Source organism: Natator depressus, chromosome 27, assembly GCF_965152275.1.
Source record: "Natator depressus isolate rNatDep1 chromosome 27, rNatDep2.hap1, whole genome shotgun sequence".
In the NCBI taxonomy this organism is placed as follows: Eukaryota; Metazoa; Chordata; order Testudines; family Cheloniidae; genus Natator; species Natator depressus.
In genome coordinates, this window is record NC_134260.1 from 328,587 (window position 1) to 347,659 (window position 19,073).

At 48.6% G+C, this 19,073-nt stretch overlaps 1 protein-coding gene across 1 annotated transcript in view; it reads left to right on the top strand.

The window, feature by feature from the left end:
• The window catches only part of LOC141978492 (vasoactive intestinal polypeptide receptor 1-like), a 77,990-nt gene that overhangs the window by 52,822 nt on the left and 6,095 nt on the right, over positions 1–19,073 (top strand). Inside the window, exons 6-10 of the mRNA XM_074940640.1 lie at positions 2,924–3,056; positions 3,188–3,341; positions 5,354–5,414; positions 7,493–7,559; positions 7,758–7,849. Of these exons, the coding sequence (XP_074796741.1) occupies positions 2,924–3,056; positions 3,188–3,341; positions 5,354–5,414; positions 7,493–7,559; positions 7,758–7,849 (507 nt within the window). The remainder of the gene's footprint in view (positions 1–2,923; positions 3,057–3,187; positions 3,342–5,353; positions 5,415–7,492; positions 7,560–7,757; positions 7,850–19,073) is intronic.

The window sequence follows — 19,073 nt, forward strand, 5'->3', positions numbered from 1 at the left end:
CCCTTTCAACCCTAGAGAACAACCACCATGGACTTTATCAAAGAACTCCCTGAATTGAATGGATATATCACTATGCTCATGGTAGTAGACCTGTTGACACTTCATCCCTTGCACCCAACTGCCCAGAGCCACAGCTCAGCTTTTGTTTGCACATGTCTTTCATCCCTGACCACATAACATCTGACAGAGGTTCCCAGTTCATCTCCAGGTTTTGGTGTGAGATTCTCCAACTATTAAACATCCGTATCTGCATGTCATCTGTGTACCACACCCAGCCAAACAGAGTAAACCGAGTGCTGGAGTGTTGTTTCAATCCACTATCTTCCCGAATGCCAAGTTCGCATATAACAATACTGACCATGTTTCCACAAGTCAAAGCCCCTTTTTCACCAGTTAGGGATTTCATCCCATACTCCCAACTGCCTCCCACACCTCAGCAGCCTGTGATATGGTTCAGCAAATCCACCGTCTCCAGGAAGAACTCAAGGAATACCTGGCAGAGGCAAAGGAAGCCTACAAGTGATAGGAAGATCACCAGAGACAGGCAGACACAGAACTCAAGGTAGGCCAGGAGATTTGATTATCCACCAAACATCTTCACACCAACCATTTCATAAAGGAGATCACTGATATCTCAGACTGTTTCAGATTTGCCAACTAATTTACTCCATCACTGTTAAACTCTGCTTGTTGAGTCTGCTCAAAATACACCCTGTTTTCCATATCTCCCTTTTGAAACCATTCAACAGAAACCTGCTTCCCAGCCAAACACATCCCCCCTCTCCCTGGGCCATAAGGAATACCTAGCCTGGGTCATTCAATGCTCCAAGATGAAGTGGGGTAAATCATGGTATCTTGTGGACTGAGATGGGTACAGTCCTGAGGAGCAGTCCTGGGAACTGGCCCAACATGTACCTGTCATAGAAGCATTTCACAAAAGTCCAGCAATTCCCCAGGGTGGCCATGATGTAAGGAGCAGCAGGTCTAGAACCTGGGTCTGCAGATTCTCCAGGGAACAACCACTTCCATGCTAGCATCAACAGCTGTGGTAGTGGAAGCACTTGGCAGGTCATGAGCCTTAGTGGCCCACACCCTAGGACGTGCCACCCATGGTGGGCCTAACTGACAGGCCATTCCTGATTGGCCCATACATACTACTTAAGCCTGGGGTGGCTACAGGAAATTTGTCTGTGCAAATAGCTGTGGAAACATGGTTCCCCAACTAGCTGCTGGTACAGACCCTGCTTCCTTGCACTGCTTCTGGTTCCTGACCTTGCCTTTTCCCTCCTGGCTCTGCCGCCTGCTTTCTGACCCAGCTTTGTCTCCTGCTTCTGACTGTGACCTCAGCCTTATCTCCCAGCCCCGACTCTCGACTCCTGACTTGGCCTTGGTTCCTGAGACTGGCCACTGGTTCCTAACCTCAGATTGACCACTACTCCAATTCCTGAAGTCTGGCCCTGGCTCTAGCTACTAGGCTGGCCGCCTATGACCCAGCTCTGACGTCCCTTCAGTCAGAGGCTGGACAGTGCTCTGGAGAAGGAAGGTTTACATCCCTCCCCAAGCTTCTAGCTGTTCCATCCTCGCTGACAGAGCGGTGGGAGTTCTCCCTATCTCTGACTGTCCAGTGCTCTTGGAACCCTACTAAAGCTCTTGTCCTCAGAAGACGCACTTGTGCTCTGTCCCCCCGCCATCCCCAAACTATGCGCTCCACATGCACAGGACACCAAGAGCAGGGCTGCAGGGGAAGTGAGTGGAGATAGGGTATGGCCATCAGAGCACAGGACCAAGATGGAGTATCACGCGAAACAGCCCCAGGCAGCATCATGGTGCCAAGAACCAGGGGCCGGCATGCAGTCGATGCTCCAATGGTGACATTCCTATGGACCATCACTTGGTTCCACTGTATTGGCTGGGTACTCCGCCACCAGCCACTTGAGCCTGGTTGTAGCCCAGCACTGCTCGGCCTGGGAAGAGCATGGCACAGAGCTCTGTTGTGTGCACTGAGGAGCTGATTGGGTCTAATTTGCCTCAGGGAGTGGAACAGAGATTGTTCACTGTGCCCCGGGCTCAGCAATAACAACCATCTCCTTTGCTCTCGCTGGATCCAATTCCACCCTGCGGTAAGTGGGGCGACACCTTTTGCAGTCAGTAGAGATGCACTTGCTTAGACAAGGTCTGCAGGCTTCAGCTGGGCACCTGCAGGGATCAGGAAGGATTCCTCCCTCCCCATCCCATGCACAATGGGCCAGATACGTTTGGGTTCTTTTGGCCTTCCTCTGAAGAATTGGGGATTGGCCACAGCTGGCAACAGGACACCAGACGGGGTGGGCCAGTACTCTGAGATGGTTCAGAAAATCCTTTGCCTAGATGCCTGGCTGGGTTGTGCTCACATGATCAGGGGCAAACTGAGCTGCTAGATCTGAGGTCAGGAGGAATTTTCCCCAGAGCAGAATGGAGGGATATTCGGGGAGAGAGGGAGAAGGGTACCTTCCTCTGGAGCCTGGGGCATGGATTGACTGCAGGGATCATCAGATATATCTCACCTAGTCCATTCCCAGGTCTCTGCTGGTGCTGCATAACTGCTCACTGTTGTGAGGACTGAAATGCTTTAGTCTAGCTAACGTCATTGAGCTCAGAACATGGGGAACAAAGTGAAATGTAATGGCCTGTGCTATGCAGGGGGTCGCACTGGATGATCTAATGGTCCCCTCTGGCCTTAAACTCTATGAAGTAATGGCCCTCGGTGTTGTATCCATCTCAATCACATTTCATGTCAAATTCATCCCTGGGGCAGCTCCACAAGCTCCTGTGGGCTGTGCTGAATTGGGCCCTTAGGGTTGAAGGCCGTGGCAAGCCTGCCACCAGTTTGCCACAAAGAATGCAGAGCCTGCCCCAAATCACTGGGATCCTCTTCTTTCTGTAGGAAGCTTCACTGCACCAGGAATTCCATCCACATCCACTTCTTCACCTCCTTCATAATGCGGGGAGCTGCCGTGTTCATCAAAGACTCCGTGCTCTTCGCGGATGACTCCATCAATCACTGCACCATGTCAACGGTAAGAGGGTGTTCAGCAGATGGGGTTGGCTACTTCCAGGGCCAGAGCTGGCATGGTGCTCCCACATCAACCTGCTGGTGAACAGGCTCAGAGAAGAGCCCATGTGAACCTTTTCCTCTCTCCCTCGCTAGGTGAACTGCAAAGCGGCCATTGCCTTCTTCCAGTACTCAGTGCTGGCCAACTTCTACTGGCTCCTCGTGGAGGGGATGTACCTGCAAACACTGCTGCTGTTCACCTTCACCTCTGACAAGAGGTATTTCTGGTGGTACACCCTCATTGGCTGGGGTGAGTAAAGCGAATGCTCATGAAATGCACTAAACCTGGGATGTCCATAGCGAGGACCACTAAAGAAGGACCAAAGGTTCTAGGAATCTTCCCAGAGCAGCCCATTAGCTGACAATTGTACACCAAAGCAGAGCTGAAACTTTTTTGTACAAAACTTTTCTTCAGTGGGGAGAAAAAAATGCAGATTTGGCAATGCCGAAACATCTTGTGAATTTGAGTCATTTTTGGTTCAGCCTGAAATTTTTTCCCTGACTTTTTTTTTAAATTTCTCATGAGCCAAAAAAAATCTGTTGTTTGCCTGTTTCTCTACCAAAGGTGGCCCCCGCCACTGAATCTTTGTCACATGCCTTGTTAGACTGGTTCCACTGAAGGAAGCAGAGCAAGGGATGGGCCAGTGACTAGGGGGCTAGTCTGAGACTCCAGAGAGCTGGGTTCAACTCCTTGCTCTGTCTCTGCATTGTGTGGTCTCTTTGGGTCTTAGTTCCCCACCTGTGTATAAGGATAATAGCCTTGCCTCATAGGGGACTTGTGAGGTGTATGTATAAAAACTCTATTAATTAGGGGGGCATGTAATTATCTAAATAGAACAACTGGTGTTATGTCATTGGTTTCCATCGAGCCAGGGTTTCGCCCTGGATCTTTGGAGCAAAGATGTTTGTAAACCGTCTAGCAACTGGGACCCCTGGATGCTGCCATAATGTATGAGTTCTCTTCTGGAGACAGCCCACCTTTCTTTAGGTTGACTGTTTTTTCACAGGGTGGGCTAGGTGTGGGCCAACCCCACTGGCTGGAGCTGGTGGGGAAAATGGTGGGGGGAAACAGTTTCACAAAAATATTTGAAATGCTGAAGTTGGTTTTGCTGCAGGGAGTCTAAAATGGGCCCACTTTTTGTTTTTCATGACATTTTTGTATTGACATTTTGTTAGAAATTGTTATTGAAATATTTCGTTTGTTAAAGAATTGATAAATGAAAAATGTCCATGATGATTTTGAAAAAAGCTTAGACAAAGAAGTCACTAAAATTGTCGTGCAAACCAGACAGCATTGCTAATGGTGACAATCTATCACAAAGAATTTGGTAAAAGGTTGTTTTTTCAATGAAAGAACCTTTTGTTCTAAAAACTTCAAGCCCCACTCCTGACCCAGCACAACAAAGGACCCAGGTGCTGCTGTAGGGGATGTAGTACATCAAGGGCCTGTGTATAGGGCAGGGTCACAGTGGGGGTCAGGACAGATGAAATACTGCAGATTTTCAGCCACCAACCATCTGAAGATCTCAAATGCTTCACAAAGGAAGATCAGAGTAGATGGATGGGAGTGTATGGGGATGGATGGGGCAGGCGAGCGTATGGGGATAGGTAGATGGATCCCATTTTCAGCATCATGGACAGAGGAGCATGCAACTGCTAACAGGAGAAGATGCAGCTGCTGGGATCAGAGCCAGGAGCTGTGTGCAGGGCCAGGGTTAGGTGCCTCATACTGGATCAGGTGGAAGGACAAGCACAGAATGGTTCAGCAATGAGTCACAGGACAAGTCAGTGGGACAACCCCTCCCCTCCTAAGTCCCAGCTTCTTGCTCTAACCACTGGACCATGCTGTCATGTCTGAGTCCTTTCATGTATCGCTGCCTTTTTTGATTGGGTGGTGGCTGCCTGGCATCGTGAACCTCTTCTGCCAGCTCCCCAGCGGTCGGCACAGCCATCAGCAGGAAGAGTGTACCTCCACGTCATCCTGCCCACGCATGCCCCACCGTGTCCCATGCCTCCACACCAAGAGGCTCAAGCTTTGAGCAGAGTGGGAAGCATCCCGTGAGCAACAAGTTCCCTGACACCAGGTCTGCGGTGGGCATAGGGCGGCGGGAGAGCCTCTCTCCCAATGGAGATGGCAGTGCTGTGGATTTGTCAGGATCTGTTATCCGTGCTGGGTTGGGGGGCATGTGGCATGGCAGCTCCCTGCTCAGTCATGGAGGACTCCGCCACCTGTGGGAGAACAACTGGCCTCTTTCCTTGCAGGCGTACCTCTGCTCATTGTGAGCTTGTGGATCTTCGCCCGGCTACAATACGACAACCATGGGTAAGAACCGCCCAGCGCCCAGCCCCTTTATGTAGGAGCATCATTGAAACCTGTGCGTCCCAAATGAGCTCAGGTCCCATGGGGCATGACTGGAGCCAGATGAGCGACATGGAGCCTCCAGGTCTAGAGAGCAGCCATTACACACCCCAGGGGTGGGGGTGTGCTGCTCCAACAGCTAATCCAGGGGGGTTTCCTGCTCCGACAGCTAAAAACTGATTTCCGTTGTCAAGGGGAATGTCCCCCAAGACCCTCCCCCCCAGCCTGATCCAGCATTTCAGAGACCATGCCAAGGCTTCTAAGTCCTGTGCATGAGATCCTGGTCTCGCTGGGCAACCTCCCAGCCTAGATCCAAGATCTGGGGCTAGTTCAAGTGCTCTAATGTAGGCATTGCTTGGACATAGCTCAGGCTAGAGCTTGGGCTCCGACACCTCCCCGCACCTCCAAGGCTTTGGAGCCTGAGCCACAGCAGCTAGACAACTGTTTTTAGAGCACTAATACGAACCTGTGGGCCCGGGCTGGGAGGCTTGCTGCTAGGTGCATTGTAGACCACTGAAGCCAATGAGGGCTTTGTTAACAGACTTCAATGGGGCCAGCATTTCACCCTGGGCTCCTGCCACCCCAGCGCGACCATGGATCCTGGGGGCTGCCCAAACTGACCAGCAGAATGAAGGAAGGGAGGAGAGAGGGACAACGCTTTATTATTCTCTATTTTCTGTTCTGGTGGTGCCCACAGGCCCCAGTCAGGATCAGGCCCCATCATGATGCGCACTGTACACACACACATACTAGGGACAGCGTCCCAGCCTCGAAGAGTTGCAAAGCTTTGTGGTTAGAACATGGGCACTCATTTAAACTTGCTGGGCTGGTTTTTCATGTAATCTCAGCCCCTTTATGCCGTGCTGGCCATGTGAGAATGAATTAAAGTACCAGCGCAGTGTCAAGGGGCTTCCCTGAAAAGAAGACCCTGGCCTGTACAGCAGGGATAACGCTGGCCTACCTCGCGGGGTGGTTGTGGGGATCCACTAATGACTTTTGAGAAGAAGGGAGCTTGAGATGGACTAATAGCTATTCCGCTATAGCACTGCCCGTCAGTTTCCCTGTGTAGACAAGTCCTAAGCAGTACTGCTAATGGACTGGCCCCATGATGCTTTCTCAGTGGGCTGGGCTGCCTTTTCACACCTGAACCTTTGGTTTTGTGGTGAAAAAATTGGCAACGTGAAAATGACGTGACTCTCCCGGCAGTTTAGCTAGATGGTCATGCCCACCCCTCAGCCCATTGCCAGTGGTGGCCACGTCTACCTCCCTGACCCTTCCCCCACTCATTTCAGACCCCGCCCCTCCCTTTCTACCACCTTGTGACAGCTCATCTCACCGTGTTTCATTTTTTTTGCCTCTCTAACATTCCTAGTTGTCCTGGGTTGGGCTCGGAGGGACTTTCCCAAGTGTTGACAGTGTCATCATGAGTGGAGCCCTCTCTTCCTCCTCCCACCTCCGCCAAATCATGAAATTGGCTAAAAAATAGTGAGGTTTTTAAAAAAGATTCACTTGTGTGTTTTGTTCTGTCTGAGTTTTGAACTCCCCCCTCCCCTCCCGTGTGTGTGACAGTTACTCCACCACCAACTCACAAATGGATAGCGCGCAAGGCAATTGTGGCTCCCACTGCAGGAGGTCTCACTGTAGGACCCAACACAGATCTCATTGTGCAGGCACATGCGCACACACAGACACAGACAGTCCCTGCCCTGAAGAGCTTACAGACTTGTGCAAAACATGGTGGCGACTTTGCAGCATGATGGATAAGGCTGAGAGTTGTCAGATTCATACAGGGGCCACCAAACAGCCATTAGCTGGGAACGGCTGCTAACCGTTACTGAGCTGGACTGGATTTGGGCTGGTGACTGACAGCTGAAAGGCTCTGTAGCTCGTTAGCAGCACCCCGAGGCATCCAGAACAGCGTGAGTGTCAATATTAGCTCCAAAATCACACGGAGGCTGGAGCTGTTCGTGGGAACCCCTGCCGCAGGGAGCAAAAGCACAATGAGTTGGTAATGCTTCTGTGCTTTCCCTGCTCTCTCCTAGGTGTTGGGATGACTATGCCAGTCTGTACTGGTGGGTGATCAAGGCCCCCATTCTCTTTGCCATCTTCGTGAGTATGCCGCAGCGTGTTTCGCTTTGTAAACGCGCGGGTTGCCAGGCGAGTGGCGTGAGAAGGGATGGGCAGCCTGCCTGGGAGGCTGGGATACCTGCAGGGAGATGGAGGAGTCCAGCCTGCGGGTTTTGGGAATGTTGTCGGGTGGCCAGTTCTATTTCGAGGCTGAGACAAACCTTCTCTTCCTTTTGCAAGATGAACTTCCTCATATTCCTGAATGTGATCCGAATGTTAGTGCAGAAGATTCGATCCCCTGACGTTGGCAAAAACTACAAGCAGCAGTATATGTAAGCAAAGTGTTAACACGCTCTGCTCCAGTACTCTGGGCCCCTTTCCCAGGCCAGATAAACCACTTGGCTCAGTGACCATGTCAATGATCTGGTCCCAGGAAATTTGATCCCTTCTCCTGCATAGCGCTTAGGCCTGGCGTGGCCAGCCAGGGTCCTTCCCAAGGATTCACATTTCACCAGGCCAGTGGCTGTTATGCTTGGGTGCCATACAGGGTGTGATTGATATGGGGTTGGGGTGTCATATGGGGTGTGATTGTATGACACCCCAACCCCATATCAGAGCTTTCCTAAGCTTGCAGAGTAGAGCCAGATCCCTAGCTTGTATCAGTATTGACTGCAATGGAGATGCACCAATTTATATATCTGTCCCCAATCATTTACTGTGATGGATTCAGGACCAGAATAGAAAATGCCAAGTGAGAGTAACTCCAGTGCGGTGCTATCCAAAGAGGGAGGCTTTGTGATGGGGTCTGTCATCAGCTCATAAAACCAGGTGCTTTGTCAGGACTCCCATAGATCCCCAGTGCTACATGGAAACTTTGGGCCACAAGGTCTTAAAAAACCTGCCCTAATGCCACATGAAGGTTAGATAGTTAAATCACCAACTCTCATAGACTTATAGGACTGGAAGTGACCTCGAGAGGTCAACTAGTCCAGTCCCCTGCACTCATGGCAGGGCTAAGGATTATCTAGACCATCCCTGACAGGTGTTTGTCTAACCTGCTCTTAAAAATCTCCAATGATGGAGATTCCACAACCTCCCTTGGCAATTTATTCCAGTGCTTAACCACCCTGACAGTCAGGAAGTTTTTCCTAATGTCGAACCTAAACCTCCCTTGCTGCAATTTAAGCCCATTCCTTCTTGTCCTATCCTCAGAGGTTAAGAAGAACAATTCTTCTTCCTCCTCCTTGTAACAACCTTTTATGTACTTGAAAATGGTTATCATGTCCCCTCTCCACCTTCTCTTTTCCAGAATAAACAAACCCAATTTTTCCAGTCTTCCTGCATAGCGCGCAAGGCTATGTTTTCTAGACCTTTAATTATTTTAGTCACTCTTCTCTGGACTCTCTCCAATTTGTCCACATCCTTCCTGAAATGTGTTGCCCAGAACTAGACACAACACTCCAGTTGAGGCCTAATCAGCCTGAAAGGGCCCAATCCTGCATCCTTTACTCATGCAAGTAAAACGTGAAATGAGACTGCTCACATGAGAGAGTTGTAGGCCCCAAGTGGCACTGTAGCTGTAACATTTTTTACACTGTATTCAATATAGAATTTCCCAGCAGTTGTAAGCTATAATTTTGCTAAATCAAACCCAAACAAGGAAAGGCCCCATGGAGGACTGCAAATAGCTTATGTCCATGCCAGGTGTCATGCTCGAGCTCTCTGCTGGAGCTGTGTCAAGAAGCTGTAGTTAGAATATCGGTATGGTACATTTTCCCCTCACTGTCTTTCTCCAAGTGTCTCCTTAAAACACCTCCCTTGGGAACCCATTTGACCCTCCTCATCCCTTGACATAAATGGTGTCAAACCCATTTAGAAAATGCAGAACCACCATGAGCTAAGTTAAGCAAGTGCACACCCTGATGGCAGTTACTATCGCCCTTCCTTCAGCCTCAGACCCTACTGTCCGTATGGGTCCATTTACACAGACTTTTGGAGTAAGCCTCCTGATCCGGGTCAAGAGACTTGGGCTAGTGGGGCTCATACTAGCACTCTGAAAACAGCTGTAGAGACATGCTTTGAAGTTGTGGCTGGAGCTGGAGCTTGGGCGCTGAAGCTTAGGGAGAGGGGGTGGGTAAGTTGTTCCAATGTTTAATTATCCTCCTGTTAAGAAAATTGCACCATATGTCTGGTCTGAAATTGTCTAGCTTCAGCTTCCAGCCCCTGGAGCTTGCTCTGCCTTTGTCTCCTAGATTCAAGGACTTTTGACTTTCAGAAACTCACTATAGACCATCATCAAGTCACCTCTTAAGCTTCTCTTGGGTAAATGAAACAGACTGGGTGTTTCAGTCTTTTCCAGGCCTAGAATCATCCTTGAAACTTTTGTTTGAACCTTTTCCCATTTACTAACAACCCCAGGCATGGGCATGGGCTTAAGTGCCTTGCTGAATTGGGGCCCAAAAGCCAATCAGATTTGTAAAAGAATTGTGGGTTTTTGATAAAAGCGTGAAATTTGCCATAACCTTAGGGCATGACCTAATAAAGATCATAGAATATCAGGGTTGGAAGAGACCTCAGGAGGTCACCTAGTCCAACCCTTGCTCAAAGCAGGATCAATCCCCAATTTTTGCCTCATAAATAGCACCCTCAAGGATTGAACTCACAAGCCTGGGTTTAGCAGGCCAAAGCTCAAACCACTGAGCTATCCCTCCCAGATAGCAAGTCATCACCAACTCATGCCATGCCATGTTGGCTGTGGCAGCCATTTTAAATTCAGAATTCATTTTTTTCCCTACTGCTGTTTCTTTCTGATAGTGATCGTTTATGAAATTAAACCATTCCAGTGGGGTTTTATTTTTGGACATTTATACTCCTATTGTCTTAGGTGTCCTGAAAATGAAAGCAATTAATTGTAATGGCTTGAGATTATTAGTTCTTGATATTTTAGTACATGCCCTGTAGCACGTCACCAGGGAATATTTACTAAAATATTAATCATATAGAAAAATAACACAGAACATTTACAGTTTCTGTTCACAAACTGAAAGTTACATTTCTCCTTGCCAATAACAATATTCTCTATTTATCTCGGTATATCAGGATATTGCTGTGTCTCAAAGGTTGAAAAGGCAGTGTACGTAAACAGGCAGCCTAAAACAAAATAAGAAACAAGAAAGTCTCTTTCACAGTCTTCCGTATGTTCAAACATTGCATTCCCCACCACAAGGGCACAGGGCAGCCAGCTCAGTGCTGCCTTGCCATGCTTGCACCTTGCCTGGCACCCCATTTTGCAGCCCCATTTTAGGAGTTCATGACAATAATCATGTGCTTCTGGGAGGGTTGTCCACAGTGGGCTCCATCCCTCAGTGCCCCCAGGCCATCTCCATTCCTTGGGGGAGGGGAGCTCAGGAGTCTGACCCCAGCAGCGTCCTGCTTGGTATGCAGCTCGCTCACTGTGCTGAACCGGAGCAGGTTTGGTCAGTGGAGGGATTCCATAGCTCTGCCCTTGTCTCAGCAGCGTTTGTGCCACTTGTCCTGTCATGCAGAGGCACCACAGGGCACTGCAGCAGAGACATCGTTCCGTCCGCTGTCGATTGTTGTGCAGCAGACAAACCCATGAAAGCAGGGGACAGATGCCTGCCAGGGTTCCTATGGAGATTTCTTTCCTCTTCCAGCAAAAGCAGATGCTGTGTCACAACCGGTATCATCATGAAACACTGGGAATGCCTTTGACTTGCTTAGGCCGAGTGAAGAAGCTGTCTCATGGGCAGGTACAAGTCCAATCCACAGTGCAGGGATCTGAGGTCTTTGCACATATGTGACAGCAAGGACTATGCCATCGGTGTCAACTGTGCATATGAGAACTGGAGTACCTCTTTGACTGAATACAGGAGCAGCATTCTGCTTTTTGCTCCCTCGTGGTTGCCTGGGGAAAGGCTGGTCTTTTCACAGGCAGGGCTGCAGTGTACATCTTGACCATCCGTGGCGATTAGCTCTTTACCTTCTACTGCTAACTGTGTAATAGACTATGCAAGGAAGCAGCAGATTCATTTTTATTTTCATCGATGCACAGAAACTCTTGCCAGTTTTAGTGGTAGAGGGATGCAAGGCTTGGTGCTCCTCTTGACTCCCTTCTGATCTTGCTTCTGATCTGGGCCTTGAGACTATGTGGAATGCAAACATCCCACCCTCCTGCAACACTGCAGCTGTGTCTTGAAGTAGGGAATAAAAATGTTCATAGCATCGTCATCAAATGTGTTGCTAGCAATGGGCTTCAACATCTTCACAAGAGCTGCCCCATCAAAAACTATGGAATCTACTGCCGGAGGTGTACCTTGCAGCTGAACTTAGCCCTTCCAGAATAGCCATCAGGTCAGATTGCTTGCCAATGTGTAGTTTGCCCATCTGAGACAATGAAAGGGAGCATGCCTGATTCTCACACTGAGAAATATCCCAGTGACCATCATGTGTTTGGCAAGGTATGTACAGGTCAGAAAAGGGGAGCAGTCATTTGTCAAGGAGGAAAACTGCAATTTGGTCTTGAGGTCTCCCTTGCTGGGGGCTGCCGAACAAGGGCAGTTTGTTTCGCTTGCTAGCCTCTGATGACGGCTTTGTTTTGTCTTGCGATCTCTGTTACAAACATGGTGTTCCGCTGTGGCCTGATTTTCCAACCTCCATAACACAATCACAACAGGGTCTGCAATATCTTTGGTGGCCAGTTTAACTAAGTCTACACTCTCTTCTGAGAAAGGGTTGCCCATGTCCTCTGTGACCTCAACAAGTGCCTTGACATGTCATGCAAGAGAAACCGAGGCACCTTTCACCTGCTCATGCTGCTTTGTGTTAGACTTTTTCAGGGGGCTCCTTTCTCCGCTGTGGCTTCAAATTCTCCTCTCAACCTGGCCACCTCTGGTCCTGCTATTGTCCAGCACCAAAGGGCTTCTGGACTTTGTGTTAGACCAACAGCTCCATCAACCTCTTTGATTGTGGCATTATTTGCTCATGAGCCTGGTCAAGTGCGATTGCAGAGAAAACATGCTGTGTCTTGGGAACCTGACAGGCTCCCTCTTAGCTGTGTCAGGATATGTGAAGGGTCCCTATCTCGGAGGTGAACAGGCGCCCAATGAGCATAATTAATACGATCTAATGCAAAGACCCAAGGTGAGAGCTTTCCCAGCATTCAGTCTATAGAGCAAAGTTCGCCTGTTGGATTGACTTCACATAGATACCAGAAGCTCCAGATGAAGTGTGGTATGCCAGAAGCAGAACTCTGGGTTTTCTCGTTTTCACTTGTCACACCATTTATCATTTCCCAGGGGGACTCCTCTTCCCCAAGACCTTGTGTACTGTGTGCATGCATTCTGGAGCAACAAGTACAGATTGCTGGTAGCTACTTGGTGGGCACACCTGGTAACGTGTGACATGAGACAATTTTCAGGAAGAAGTTGACCATTCCCAGAGAGGCCACTGGGGCCTGAACAAGGACTTGTGTGCATCTGCTGTCTTCTAGCCAGTCTCCAGTCAGCTTTAGACTTGCCATTTCCAGGTGAAGACAACTCAGCCTAATAACAAAATTGTCCTCTCTATACCCAGCAGACCAGGCTTAGTATCTTTTTGGTTATGGTGAAAAGGGGCTGATCCACAGTGAACACTGGCATGTGGTGTGGGTTAGGTGGTGTATAGCATTCCTTATCACATCCATGGCAAGACGGATCATTGCCACAGACTTGGAGTCAGCTGGAAGGGGGCAAAGAAGAATCTGTTGGCATTCAGTCTTGACTTCACCATTTGCAGCAGAGGTGGGGGCGCTGGTTTTCTTCACAATCAATGGAGGGACAAGTGTGAGAGATTCAAGATTCTTCACTGATGCTACAGTCTCACAGTCCGGTTTGGGAATTCCCCAGACAGCTCTCTGCAGCTGAGCACTGGGATGCAGAAAAAGTGATATCCCAGTTCTGTGGAAGGAGTCGATTGCTGTGGTGGAGCTGGGATTGTCATCTATCTGGGATTGTCATCTAATTGTCATTGCCACAGTAGTGAACAGATCACCAAAAGCTTTAGAGGACTGACTACATTCTCTTCTTCAAAGTGCTGGCATGCACGGTTTGCCATGCTGGTAGAGATAGCCAGTGCTCTGTCCTAGGAGATGGGCAATCCAAGTATAAAAAGGTATCTACTAGCTCACTTATTTTTTGTGTCTGTGCATGAAGTGTCAAACCAGTGTCGATTGGGAAAGGTGTTTCTTGAGCTTTGTTGTGGTACAAACTTTCTGTTCCTTCATGGCAACAGATGTTGTTGTTGCACTGCACCAGCTGTGCTGAAGTAGGGGGAGCTGGATGAATGGAAACTTGTTTGGACTGAATTTTAATGTTTGGACCATCCAATATCACGAACATCGCAGCCAGTAGTGACCAGGCACAGACTTTCCCTGGCATCCTGGATCAAATGATCCAGTAAACGGTGTTTTTCATTTCAAACATGTCCCTTTGAATGTTTGTTGTTGTTTGGGACAGGTGAAGTGCTTCTTTGGCACAGTTTTCCTCAGATGCTTTTTGCAGGGCATGTCCAATAATCCTAGTTGAAGGCAAGGAGTGCATCACATCCTTTGTGTGCTTGGAGATCTGGAATATGTGATGGGATGTGGGATTTTGGTTTAGCGCTGGGAATGCACCCAGCCAGTGTTCTAGTCTAGCTTTATAGCACCTAGGGAGGTCTAATTGTTTAAACACTGGAGACACATCTTCATTCAAGTCTTGCCTCTTCAATGTGTGTTGTCAGTTCAGCAAAGGCAAAGCTCTGTGACATCTTCGCTGTGTTGCTTTGCTCAGTTTTCTTCTCCCCGACTTTATTATAGAGAGACATCAAACATTTTGCACAGAACTTTGCCTCTTGGGGCTCTAAGTCCCCTGCACTTAGTTTTGCACGCAAGCGCTGGTTTTGCAGCTGAAGTACACACTTGCAGACTACCCGTGCCAAAGGTATAAGCTTCATGGTGGTCTTCTGATGGTATGTTTATTTGACAAACGAAGCACGCTTCTTTTTCTGGAGGTCCTTTGTGTTGGTCACTTGAACATGCATATTTCTTCTGCAGTTCGTCAGGGTGATTCACAGCTTTCTCAGTTCTTTTTTTGTTTTTTAACTCAGCCCTCGTGGTTTGGTCCTGTTAAACTTGATGTAGCAGGTTTTCTGCCAATGTCCATTGTTCTTGTTCAATGTCACTTCAATACCACCATCATCTAATCTACATACATCTGTGGATTGGGGAAGTGCATTCAGTTTATGGAAACAGCTGCTATTTTCTGCTAAAGTTTGATAGCCAAATCCAAGATGCTCTCTTTGTGGTTCTGCTGACTTAATCAATGCTGCACCTGTGTCTTCCTGACAACGCACACACTTGCTAGAGGAATGGGACGTCCCTGTTGATGGACCTGGCTCTCCAACAAGCTCGTATCTTTCTGACACGTTTTGAAGCACGAGTAATAGCCAATAATAATTTAATACTTTTTGCTACTGTGTACACTTAATATTAGCCAATCACCAAGCAGCTTTCATACTACCAATGTGGCATCTGAAAGAAAAAAGAGAAATGTGATTAAATTCTGTCAAGAGTATGTTGATGATCAAAATTAGTACAAAATGTGTCCTTACACCAATTGTAAAGTTACACTGAGGCAACACCAAGAAGCCATCCCTTAAATTTCCAACTGTAGACCAATGTTATTTGATGACTATGACAATGTTGTTTAAAATGGTTGCCACAGTCAGCATGGCATGAGCTGGTGGTGGTCCCATATCTGAAAATCTTTATTAGGTCATGCTCTAAGACTGTGGCAATCTTTTATCGTAAAACCCACACTTCCTTTCCCCACCCCCACCCTCCTACCCTGCCTCACAAATCTGATTGGCTGCAAGTTAGGTGTTTTAATATAAGGCCTAGATCTGCCAACTTCACTCATGGCACAATTAGGCCATTAGATTGCAAGCTTTCCTGGGCAGGGATACTGTCACAGTGGATTTGCCTGTTCTGCAACATGTGCCTTTAGGGTGTTGTATAAATGAAACAATAATGATGAGTTACTGGGCCTGGTAACATGGTGGTGGCAGGCACTAGCACTGCTAGTGTTCCCCACAGACCAAGACACACCAACTCAAAGCAGCACCAGACCCAGCCAGAACAATGGATGCAAAACCTGTGGCCGTATCTCCACTGCTACAACCATAGGCCACGAGATATATGGGCCCGTGGTGCCCATTCTCCATCAACATTCATGAAGGTGGGCCCAGCTCTACCAATGTTTGGGCCCCAGGCCCCGTGTTTTGGGGGGCCCCGTGGCATGGATCAGCAACGTGAGGCACTCTCATTCGGGGAAGCTCCCCCACCACCCCACAAGCCAGGGCAGCAGGAGTCTGTCACTGTCAGACAGAGACACACAGACACAGCTGGGGAGTTGTGAGGACAGACAGATGGAGCTGGGGGTGGGGGAAAGGAGCAGCGATGGGCATCCCAGGGCTGGCATAAAATAGACGGTATAGAGGGGGTTTTCTGAGGGGCCTATAGCAACACCCCCACCCCCCGCAGAGTATCATAGAATCATAGAATCATAGAATATCAGGGTTGGAAGGGACCCCAGAAGGTCATCTAGTCCAACCCCCTGCTCGAAGCAGGACCAATTCCCAGTTAAATCATCCCATCCAGGGCTTTGTCAAGCCTGACCTTAAAAACCTCTAAGGAAGGAGATTCTACCACCTCCCTAGGTAACGCATTCCAGTGTTTCACCACCCTCTTAGTGAAAAAGTTTTTCCTAATATCCAATCTAAACCTCCCCCATTGCAACTTGAGACCATTACTCCTCGTTCTGTCATCTGCTACCATTGAGAACAGTCTAGAGCCATCCTCTTTGGAACCCCCTTTCAGGTAGTTGAAAGCAGCTATCAAATCCCCCCTCATTCTTCTCTTCTGCAGACTAAACAATCCCAGCTCCCTCAGCCTCTCTTCATAAGTCATGTGCTCTAGACCCCTAATCATTTTTGTTGCCCTTCGCTGGACTCTCTCCAATTTATCCACATCCTTCTTGTAGTGTGGGGCCCAAAACTGGACACAGTACTCCAGATGAGGCCTCACCAGTGTCGAATAGAGGGGAACGATCACATCCCTCGATCTGCTCGCTATGCCCCTACTTATACATCCCAAAATGCCATTGGCCTTCTTGGCAACAAGGGCACACTGTTGACTCATATCCAGCTTCTCGTCCACTGTCACCCCTAGGTCCTTTTCCGCAGAACTGCTGCCTAGCCATTCGGTCCCTAGTCTGTAGCGGTGCATTGGATTCTTCCATCCTAAGTGCAGGACCCTGCACTTATCCTTATTGAACCTCATCAGATTTCTTTTGGCCCAATCCTCCAATTTGTCTAGGTCCTTCTGTATCCTATCCCTCCCCTCCAGCGTATCTACCACTCCTCCCAGTTTAGTATCATCTGCAAATTTGCTGAGAGTGCAATCCACACCATCCTCCAGATCATTTATGAAGATATTGAACAAAACCGGCCCCAGGACCGACCCCTGGGGCACTCCACTTGACACCGGCTGCCAACTAGACATGGAGCCATTTATCACTACCCGTTGAGCCCGACAATCTAGCCAGCTTTCTACCCACCTTATAGTGCATTCATCTAGCCCATACTTCCTTAACTTGCTGACAAGAATACTGTGGGAGACCGTGTCAAAAGCTTTGCTGAAGTCAAGAAACAATACATCCACTGCTTTCCCTTCATCCACAGAACCAGTAATCTCATCATAAAAGGCGATTAGATTAGTCAGGCATGACCTTCCCTTGGTGAATCCATGCTGACTGTTCCTGATCACTTTCCTCTCATGTAAGTGCTTCAGGATTGATTCTTTGAGGACCTGCTCCATGATTTTTCCAGGGACTGAGGTGAGGCTGACTGGCCTGTAGTTCCCAGGATCCTCCTTCTTCCCTTTTTTAAAGATTGGCACTACATTAGCCTTTTTCCAGTCATCCGGGACTTCCCCCGTTCGCCACGAGGTTTCAAAGATAATGGCCAAGGGCTCTGCAATCACAGCTGCCAATTCCTTCAGCACTCTCGGATGTAACTCGTCCGGCCCCATGGACTTGTGCACGTCCAGCTTTTCTAAATAGTCCCTAACCACCTCTATCTCCACAGAGGGCTGGCCATCTCTTCCCCATTCTGTGATGCCCAGCGCAGCAGTCTGGGAGCTGACCTTGTTAGTGAAAACAGAGGCAAAAAAAGCATTGAGTACATTAGCTTTTTCCACATCCTCTGTCACTAGGTTGCCTCCCTCATTCAGTAAGGGGCCCACACTTTCCTTGGCTTTCTTCTTGTTGCCAACATACCTGAAGAAACCCTTCTTGTTACTCTTGACATCTCTTGCTAGCTGCAGCTCCAGGTGCGATTTGGCCCTCCTTATATCTTTCCTACATGCCCGAGCAATATTTTTATACTCTTCCCTGGTCATATGTCCAACCTTCCACTTCTTGTAAGCTTCTTTTTTATGTTTAAGATCCGCTAGGATTTCACCATTAAGCCAAGCTGGTCGCTTGCCATGTTTATTATTCTTTCGACTCATCGGGATGGTTTGTCCCTGTAACCTCAACAGGGATTCCTTGAAATACAGCCAGCTCTCCTGGACTCCCTTCCCCTTCATGTTAGTCCCCCAGGGGATCCTGGCCATCTGTTCCCTGAGGGAGTCGAAGTCTGCTTTCCTGAAGTCCAGGGTCCGTATCCTGCTGCAGTAGACCCAGGCTGCAGCTGGCTCCGTCCATCATTCCCCCCCAGCCCCACACAACCCTCTGCCCTCCTGAAAAATCCCCACCGACCCCTGTGCCTCTGTCACCCCTCTCCAGAGAGTCCCCGCTTTGTGCCTCCAGAGACAGCTCCCCTCCCCCTACCTCCCCTGCTCCCTACAATCTCCTTCTCTGCCTTCCTCCTCCCCCCCCCAGCCCATTGATCGGGAGGGTCCCAGCCTGTTGGCCAACACGGCCAATGGGAGCCACACTTGAGGCAGGGGGCCTGCTTGCAGATGCAGATCTGCCTGGTGGTGCCTCCACAGTACCGGGAGGGCGAGCCACAGGTGAGCAATCGTAGGTCGTCATCATCACAGGCCCAGCAATTCTCTGGGTATTTAATTTCACTGAGCAAGTAATTCAATCTACTCTTCCGTTCCAGACAGTTTGTGGCTTTTCCTGTAAGAAAACTTACAATTTCTTTATAAAGAAGTCCATTTATAATTTTTCCCAAAGCTCATTTTCATTTCTCATATAATAATCTCATATACACACATTTTTCATTAATTATATGAATTGAATTTATTATTATTATTATTATTGTTATTATTAGCCAGGTTACTGGGGGAGGTTTCAGTGTGAAAAATTGTGTGCTATTTTATGGATTGAATGACTGAATAACATAATTCCCTCCCCCACCCCATACCAATGTCCATCACTAAGTCCGGTAATTTTGTTAAGTGTCTGTCACACAACATGGTGGTTGTTAGGGGGCTTATTCCTTCACCCACTT